Below are 10,135 nucleotides of genomic sequence, written 5' to 3' on the forward strand. Positions count from 1 at the left end.
TAAAATCTATTAAAGAGAAAGAAAAAAGGTTTAGAGTTAAACAGGGCTTCATACATTTTTAAATGAGAGTAAAATGGCAGAAAAAGCTAAATATTTTAAACTGCACACATCAAAAGTCATAGCTGGAATGTCCTTATGAGCTGAATATTTTGATATATGAATTGTTAACATAAAATTATTATAAAACACCTAACATGCTAACACACTATTAAATTAAAGACCAAAACAAAAACCATTAAAAATTTGTGTCTTCTGGTCTATATATTATTTTAAACCAAGACATTGTCTTAAATAAATGTGTTTTTAGTTCAGTTTGATTGTCCCGACATTAATAGATATTGTTTTGTGCGTGCAGTATGTCAGCCTTATGGGTGTCCTCAGCTGACTTGTCCATTTGGGATGTCCGTGGTGTCCGTGTCCGCTCCAAGTCGCTGCTGTCCCAATCAAACTTGTGGTAGGACTCACAACTCTCAGCCTGCTGCCTCTCAAATGTAGAGTTGAGATTTAACATTAAAAACAAGATGGTGAAAATTTCACGTTTCTATTTCTAGAGTGCTCGTGTGAAAAGATCATCTCCCCAAAATGTGGCCTGGTATGTCCTGACCTTTAATATTCAGCTTTTGTGTGATGTTTGTATTTATATTCTTATTTTGTTCTAATGTTATTTTTATCTAAACAAAAGGTTTGTGGGGGTTTGGTGTGAAGCATGAGTTACAAATGATGTTTTGTAGAAAATGTTCTTAAGATATAAATTTTAAGGGAAAAAAATGAAGCTCATCTCTTAAACCATCCATCTTGTCTTTACCCGCTTCTTCCTTTTTGAGTCGTGGGGGTCACTGGTGCCCATTTCCAGCAGTCACTGTGTGAGAGGCAGGGGTCACCCTGGACAGGTCTCCAGTCCATCACAGGGACACATAGAGACAAACAAGATAAAAAACCATTCACTCTCACTCTCACCTAGGGATAATTTAGAGTTACCCATGGATGTTTTTGGTCTGTGAAAGGAAACTGGAGTACCTGGAGAAAACCTATGTAACCACTAGAAGAACATGCAAACTCCACACAGAAAGACCAGGTCCAACCAGGGATTGAACCCAGGACCTTCTTGCTGTGAGACAACAGTGCTAACCACTGAGCACCTGTGCTGCCCTTAAACCATTTATTTTCTAAATTTCACATTTTTAAAACAAGTGAACAAACAAACTCCCCCACTACATCCCATCGCTATAGAAAAGTGTAAGAAAAAAAATTACACTTTGTAATGTTCAGTTCAGAATGATCTAAAATCCTGCACATAATCCAGAAATGAAAGGCTTTTTTTCTTTGTACTGTATTTTATGCCCTACACGTCGCTCCGTCCTGTAAGTCACATCAGTCTAAATATGGCTAATAAAGTGGAAAAATTCATAATATGTCGTTTTGCCGTATACGTCGCATCTATTATGCATCACTGCTGACGCGTCGCTTTTGTTACGCGTCACTACTGACAACCCGAAAATGTGGGCTGAACCCGGAAATGTGGGCCGGTGTTGTGCCAAAAATCGATGGACTGCCAAACGGCAGCTGCGGGTGCATGCACGGGAGGACTTTAACAAGGATATAACAAGAAAAGCACCTAAAACATATTTGTTTGCTCGAAATTATAGCAAAGGTGTGTCTCAGTTGAACTTTTGCTTAATAAATGCACTTTAGTGGTCAAATTAGCTGCATTTTGCCAGGGCAGTGTAGCTGGTTTGACCTGCTCCAAGCAGCGAGCAGAATGAAGGTGGGGGGACTTTGCCAAGTTGATTGTGTCATTAATAGCTGGTGAACATTCTCAGTCATCCAGGACATGGTAAATTCAAAAAAGTTCAAGAAAAAAACAATACAGTATAAAGTAAAGCATAATAAATAAAGTCCAGTTGTTTTTGTCTTGAACTTTTTTGAATTTGTCATTATAGCCACGTTTATCTATTACATCATACAACGACATGCCATACTGCTAATATTTTAAAAAGTTAAATCTGGTCCTCTGGACATTCAAAAAACAAAACAAAGCAAAACAACAAAAAGTGTAGAAACGTTTCATCTTTCATTCAAAAGACTTCCTCAGTCTGAGGTGCTGTATTCAGCTCAGTCTCTTAAATAGCACCTTCTCAGAGTGGATCAACCAGTTTTGCTGCTGACAACCAAAACCAGCTGATCACATGATCTGTTTTTGCCGAGTAATATTGTGTATGCTGTTCAGTGTCAGGAGGGCTGTGATCAGTCTTACATCGGGGAAACTAAACAGCCACTGGCCAAAAGGATGGCCCAGAACAGAACAGCAACAGGCCAGGATTCTGCGGTCTACACTCATCTCCAGGCCAGCGGTCACTCTTTCAGGGATGAAGATGTTCACATCCTGGACAGAGAGGAACGATGGTTTGAGAGAGGAGTAAAGGAGGCCATCTTTGTGAAAAGAAATCCATCCATCCATCCATTTTCTTTACCCGTTTATTCCATTTTGGGTCACGGGGGTCGCTGGTGCCCATGTCCAGCAATCACTGTGCGAGGGGCGGGGTACACCCTGGACGGGTCGCAAGTCCATCACAGGGCCACATAGAGACAAACGAGACAAACAACCATTCACTCTCTCACTCACACCTAGGGACAATTTAGAGTTACCAATCAGCCTAACATGCATGTTTTTGGACTGTGGGAGGAAACCGGAGTACCCGGAGAAAACCCACGCATGCACGGAGAGAACATGCAAACTCCACCCAGAAAGGCCCCTGGACCGGGGTTTGAACCAAGGACCTGCTCGCTGAGAGGCAGCAGCTCTACCAGTTGCACCACCGTGCTGCGTGAAAAGAAATCGTCCATCGTTAAACAGGGGTGGAGGCCTCTGGGTTCAACTGTCCCCCTCTTACAATGCTGTGATTGCTAGTATCACTCAGCCCTCTGTGAATAGTAAACAGCCATCAGTGTGCTAATGACCCATTGTTAGGCTGATGGTCCTTCTTGAGCATGTGATCAGCTGGTTTTGGTTGTCAGCAGCAAAACGGGTTGATCCACTCTGAGAAGGTGCTATTTAAGAGACTGAGCTGAATACAGCACCTCAGACTGAAGAAGTCTTTCGGATGAAAGACGAAACCTTTCTACATTTTTTGTTGTTTTGCTTTGTTTTGTTTTTTGAATGTCCAGAGGACCAAATTTAACTTTTATAGATTTTTCTACCTGGATTATTGAGCATACATCAGGACATACTGCTACTACTACTCTACTGCCATCAAGTGGCTGAAAATGATACTGTTCAAAAAAATTTTTTCAATCAGAATGAATGAAAACAGTCAGCCAAAAATTGGTTTTCTAAATATGGGAAAAAATACATAAATATGTTGCCTATAAGTCACAGGGCAGGTAATTTATGGAAAAAAACATGACTTATATGCCAAAAAATACGGTAGTTGCTGTAAAGAACAGTTGAAATGCTTCTAATGCATTTCTAAACCTTAAATATTGTGTTAAAAAAAGTTTTCTCCATATCGCACAATTGACCAGAGATCAGTTAATGATCTACCGGTCAATCGTGATTGACATTATGGGCACGGTTGATGTACTGAGTACCGTAATTCTCAGACTCTAGAACACACCTGTGTCTAAGCCGCACTTATTAAATATAAGATAAATCATAATTTTGTACATAAATAAGATTCTCCAGTTATTAAGCTGTGGGCATCCACTGTTCAGAATCTATACCCAGTCTGCTCCGGCATAATGTGCAGCTTTCTTGCAGTTCAAGAACTAGCCAGCAGATTGGTTTTCACAGCATGTATATTTGGACTGTACTTATATAGCACCTTTCTATCTGATCAAGATACTCAAAGCACTTTACACAACAATCTGTGTCCTCATTTACCCATTCATACAACACTCTACTAGATCTCTACAAAGCTAATTGAACAAATCATTCTAAAGAGACTAATCAGTGCTTTAGATCAGTCAGAGTCAGAGTTTCTTTGTCATTTGCAACTCATGTGGTACATGTGGTGGAGCGAAATTATGTACACAGGCTTCCAGTTACATCCAACAATAAAATGTAAAATAAAAACAGTAATAACATCTAAGATATGAACTAAGAAAAACATCAACAATCAATACACTAAGCACTCATAACATAAAAACATTACGTCGAACATCAGCACAAACATGAACATGAGTCTGTGTGAGTTGATGAGCATGCATGAACACATCAACATTGAAACAGATCAGCAGCAACATGAAACAGATCAGCAGCAACATGATGTGATTTTTCAAAGTGATTATCCTGGTTAGAGATTCATGAGTCTAACAGCCTCAGGGTAGAAGCTGTTCCTCAGTCTAGTGGTTCTACACTTAATGCTCCTCAACCTTCTTCCTGAGGGGAGTGGGGCAAAAAGTGTGTGTGCTGGGTGAGTGGGGTCCTTCATGATGCAGGTGGCCCTCTTCCTGCATCTGGAGGTGTAGATGTCTGTGATGGTGGGGAGACTGACTCCAACAGTCTTCTGTGCAGCCTTCACCACTCTCTGCAAAGCTTTTCTTTCTGCAGCTGTGCAGCCTCCATGCCACATGCTGATGCTGGAGCACAGGATGCTCTCCACTGCACACCTGTAGAAGGAGGTGAGGACTGAGCTTCCCAGACCAGCTCGTCTCAGCCGTCTGAGGAAGTAGAGTCTCTGATGAGCTTTCTTGATCAGGCTGGTGGTGTTGTTGCTCCAGCTGAGGTTGTCATTCTTGTGTACACTCAAGTACTTGTAGCTGGAGACCACTTCCACTGCAGATCCTCTTATGTTCAGGGGGGTATAGGTGTTTTTGTTCCTTCTGAAGTGCGCAATCATCTCCTTTGTCTTCTTCACGTCGATGTGAAGGTTATTCTCTTTGCACCAGCTCTCCAGGTGTTCCACCTCCTGCCTGTAGCTGGATTCATCATTGTTTGTGATGCATCCCACCACCGCTGTATCATCTGCAAACTTTACAATGTGACAGCCTGGATGGGTAGCTGCACAATCATACGTGAGCAGAGTAAACAGGTGGGGGCTCAACACACATCCCTGAGGAGAGCCAGTGCTGAGGGTTATGGTGGACGAAGAGAAGTTGTGGATCCTCATTAACTGTGGTCTGTTTGTTAAGAAGTATAGTACCCAATTGCAAATGGAGGGGGTTAGTCCTAGTGTGGATAGTTTGTCCATCAGTGTTTGGGGGATCATGGTGTTGAAGGCGGATGTGAAGTCCACAAAGAGCATACGGACATAAGAGTTTTTCTGCTCCAGGTGGTTGAGTGCAGTGTGGACCACAGAGGAGATGGCATCTTCTGTTGATCGGTTCTCGCGGTATTCATACTGATGAGGGTCCTTGTTGATGTTAATGGTTGTTTTTATGTGAGTCAAGACCAGTTTTTCTAAGCATTTAGCGACTATCGTGGTGAGGACCACTGGCCGATAGTCATTCAGACCAGTCAATGTAGAGCTCTTTGGAACTGGGATGATGGTGGCAGTCTTCAGGCTGGTGGGAACTGTCTCCAGGGTAAGTGAGGTGTTAAAGATGTCTGCCAGCACCTCACAGAGCTGATCGGCACATTCTTTCAACATTTTTCCGGGGATGTTGTCTGGGCCGGTTTCCTTGTGCAGATTAATCCTCCTGAAAGTACTCCTTACTTCAGCTGAGGTCACGCTGAGAAGCTCTTCATCCGGTGGTGAGGTGAGTCTGGTGCTAGGTGGTCTGTTCAGGTCTTCAAAGTGTGCATAGAACTTGTTGAGGGCATCAGGCAGAGATGGGTCTTTGGGGCATTGTTCACTCCTTCCTTTATAATCCATTATGCACTTAATGCCCCTCCACATGCTCCGAGGGTCTTGCGAGGTCAATTGACCCTCGATCCTCTGTTTCATATGTGGCCTTGGCCTTCTTAATACCAGCAACCAGCTCTTTCCTTGTCCTACTCAGCTCCTCTGAGCTTCCAGACCTGAAAGGAATGTTCCTGGCTTCTAGCAGGGTGTGCACCTCTGCATTCAGCCAAGGTTTTCTGTTTGGGTAGCTTTTAATATATCTGATAGTGGAGATGGTGTCAGTACATGTACTAATGTAACCCAGAACTGAGGATGTGTATTGGTCCAGATCAAGCGATCTTCCATTTTCAGCAACTTCTCTGAAAACCTGCCAGTCTGTTCGATCAAAACAATCTCCCAGTATGAGGCCACTGTCCTGGATCCAACATTTAACTTTCTTTTGTACCGGTCTGGAGCATCTCAGCGGGGGCATATACTGTAAGCAGGAGCCAGGAAGATTGACGTGTGGTCTGACAGTCCTAGGTGGGGGCGGGGTTAGGCTTTGTATGCATCTTTTACGTTCGTGTAAACACGGTCCAGCGTGTGGTCTCCATGTGTTGGTATGCACACATGTTGATAAAAGCTTGGGAAACAGTCCTTTAGCTTCACGTGATTAAAGTCTCCGGCTACCACGTAAAGCGCCTCAGGGTGTTTGTTCTGCAAAGAGCTGATTATATCATGAAGTTCTTGTAAGGCATCATTAGCATTAGCATCCAGAGGAATGTAAATAACTGTGACGAAAGTCACTGTGAACTCGCGGGGTAGATAATGTGGCCGCCATTTCATTGTTATTTGCTCCAAAGCCTTCGAGCATGATCTTTTTACATCAGTACAGTTTGTGCACCAACTTTTACTCACGTAAATGCACACTCCGCCTCCCCGTGATTTCCCTGTTAGCTCGCTGCAGCGGTCTACTCGAAAAAAAAGTCTGTCATCCAGCTGGAAGACTGTATCCGGCGTTTCGCTTGTAAGCCACGTTTCTGTGAGTCAAAGCACCGCCCACTTCATCATCTCTTCTGAGGCGCTTGCTCTCAGACCAAGTAAATCCATCTTGTTGTCCAACGAGCGGACGTTTGACAGAAAGAGAGACGGCATCGGGAGTTTTCCGGCTTTAGTGTTAGCTCGTAGCCTCACCATAACCCCCGCATGGCACCCTCTCCTCTTGAGCTGGAAGCAGCGCTTCCTCTTCTGCCCGCTGGAACACCTCTGCTGCAGCTTCCAGGTAGATGACTTTAAGATCTACATTCTTCCGAGCGTAGTTTTGAGTTTGTTGCTGATTTCTACTATATTTTGTGGTAAATCCACTCCTATTCTCATCAGTTCGGTTCGGCTACAGTTCACACGCATAAATCATGCTGAGTCAGGCACAGAGTCAATATCAAAACTTCTAAAAACTGGGATGGTACCGGGAGCCTGTGAAGCTCCAACTGCTTTGAGCGTGGCCATCTTTCATCACATTTATACACCAATGGGACACACATCAGAAGCAATGAGGGGTTCAGTGTCATGCCCAGGGGACACTTTGGCATGACTGCTGGTAGATTTGAACCCCCAACTCTTGCATTGGAAGATGACTGCTCTAACCTCTCAGCCACAGCTGCCCTCAAATATAGAATGTTGTTTGCTTACAACACACACTCAGACTCCAAGATCATCATGAAGCTTCACTGTCTGACTTATGGTTACAACCATTATACCTTCAAAATGAATACAATAACTATCTGCATAATCACTGGACAGAGCACTGCCGAACACCTATGTAACTTATTTAGGTCATGTGACCATAAGTCAGATGGTACTGGTAAATATTAGTACCATTGATTTTTATTGGTAAACACTTTTGATAACAACTGCTGTTGTTAAATGTACTTTCTAAATAAATTTAACATGATTTCTGCTTAGCAAAGAGCTCATATGAGCAGGACGGAGGACAGGGCAGAGCCCCTCCCTCCCCAACATCTCCTCAGTTCTGTTTAATGCCCCTGTTTAAGCTTAAATGAGATACTGGGATTTAAACACATTTCGACTGTAAACAGAAAGTTTTTTTTTAACTTTTATTTAAATATATCTTGACTGACTGCTTTAAAAATAAGTCTGATGACATCTCCACCACTGTGCTCTCATGACTGAAAGGGAGGAGGGAAAGACTCCTTTCTGTTTCTCCGCCTCATGTTCAGATGTGACTTTAAAATGAGATCATGGTATTTAAATGCATATTTACCGACACTGAAAGATGTCACACAAAAAGAATGTTAAAACTTTTATTAAAACATGTACCGGACTTGACTGCTTTTGTGTCTCCAATCCTGACCATCGACACATATTGATACAGCATGCAGCTGTTTCCTCCTCTTCAGCCCTTCACTTTTATCATAAAAGCTACGTCATAAGCAATTCTCCGTGCATTTTCCATTATTGCTGAACAAATGAACAGGTTTGTTCATGAAGCGCAAAATCTGGTAACAACACAGGAACTATCTGAAAAAATTATTTCATGTTTATCTTGGGGGGGATGGTCTTCAAGAGTACCTCATTGATTATCCAGGTTAGACTTCTGGTCACATGATGACAGAGTGGGTGGAGTTACGGTTGGGAATTTGAAACCGTGAGCAAAAGACCTTGTACATCTGATTACCTGTGGGCATTCTCTTTATATCACAAATGCCTGCCCCAATGAAAGGTGTGGTGCTGGGAGCCATGAGGGCCCAGCTCTGTCAAAGGAAAATGCTAGTTGATGGCAAGAAGATCTTCAAAATAAATGTCAAAATATACATTTTTAAAATTATGAAGAAATGCATAAATACAACAACAAAGTCCATGCTCACTAATTCAGGTATACAATCCAACATTTTCAGTCAGGTCAACTGGATGAAGCCTTCTGGATCAAAGGTGAAACGCTTCAGCAGAAAAAAGAAAAAACTGTCCAGATGACCTGACTGAAAAATGTTGGGTTATATACCTGTATTATTGAGTATGGACTTTGTTGTTTTCAACCAGTTTGACACGACTGTCAACAAGGAAGAGGGCATGACGAAGAGACCATATTAGCATCAACATAACTGGTTTGTTGGGGGAAGAATAAGTTTTGTGTTGTGTGTTTCCTTGGCTGAAGAAGCCTTCCGGAGCGATGGCGAAACGTTTCAGCACAAAAAAAGAAACTGTCCAGATGACCTGACTGAAAAATGTTGGACACAAATACGATGCTCCTGCATAAAACCGCAGGGTACAAAGTGTGAGACAAAAGTAGTGGCTTATACAACGGCAATTACTGTAAATCTTTTAATGCAGAATTTACTCCTATAATCTTGTTTTGAAGTCAGTCTCCTCATACTGAACCCAAACCAGGTCTCTCTTGTAAATGAGGCCCTGAGGCTCAATAGGATTAACCTATATAAATAAAGGTTGAATGAATGAATGAATACTTCAGATTTGTTCAGGTGTTGCCCACTAAAAGTATAAAAGTTTAGGTAAGGCAGTTCCAACCATATCTTTGGGCTTCTGGAAGACTTGATTGCACAGCCTAAGTAGTTTATTGATTAAAAAAACCTGAATCAGAAAATTGACCTAATGGAAAAAAACAAAGGGTGAAAGTTTGGAACATGTTGAAATAGCTATACAGTAAGAAGGGTGGGAAGATATTCATTTTGATTACAATAACTTTAGCAGCCACAGAAAGGTGTGGCACCCATTACTCAAAAATGTGTTTAATTTGTGTAGGCAAGGAGAGAAAAACATATAACGTATAATCAGTGTCAGCTATGTACACTCCAAGACAGACAAAACCAGACTTGGACTTCTTGAATGGTTGACTATCAAGCAGATACTTTAACTGCAAATACCTCACTGTCCTCAAAGCCTATACATATCTTTAATGCACAACACGCTCTGGATCTGATCTGAACTATGCATCTTATGAAAATGTGTTCTGCAGAGCCGAAGAAACATTTGAATATCTGTGGACATGTGCCTCTAGTTGTAGTTTGTTGTTCACAAAAAGCTACATTTATGACGACTTGATTCTCTTTATTCTGCAGGGTGAAGCTGCCCAGCTGGACCGGACCTTTCTGTCTGACCCACAAAACCAGTGTGCCTGCAAAAGATATAAGTGTGGTGAGTTCTGTTCAGGGGCCATGTCTTCCAGCTACTCCCTAAAATAAATACCTAACTGTAGTGAACCTGATCTGACCTCAAATCTGATCATATGGACAGAGACTGTTATTTCATTGATCTGCATCCAGAAATACAGTTTGAGCCATCTGGTGACTTTCTTTCTTGAATTAATCAAGTAGAAAAGACAATCCTCTATGATCATT

At 42.1% G+C, this 10,135-nt stretch overlaps 2 protein-coding genes across 2 annotated transcripts in view; both read left to right on the forward strand.

The window, feature by feature from the left end:
• aph1b (APH1B gamma secretase subunit) overlaps positions 1-10,135 on the forward strand; it is a 442,239-nt gene that overhangs the window by 165,733 nt on the left and 266,371 nt on the right. The gene's annotated exons all lie outside the window — the stretch shown is intronic.
• otog (otogelin) overlaps positions 1-10,135 on the forward strand; it is a 192,152-nt gene that overhangs the window by 154,624 nt on the left and 27,393 nt on the right. Inside the window, exons 38-40 of the mRNA XM_037692610.1 lie at positions 356-454; positions 552-592; positions 9,857-9,932. Coding sequence (XP_037548538.1) covers positions 356-454; positions 552-592; positions 9,857-9,932 — 216 coding nt within the window. The remainder of the gene's footprint in view (positions 1-355; positions 455-551; positions 593-9,856; positions 9,933-10,135) is intronic.

Source organism: Nematolebias whitei, chromosome 2 (assembly GCF_014905685.2).
Source record: "Nematolebias whitei isolate Nwh7 chromosome 2, NemWhi1, whole genome shotgun sequence".
NCBI lineage: Eukaryota > Metazoa > Chordata > Actinopteri > Cyprinodontiformes > Rivulidae > Nematolebias > Nematolebias whitei.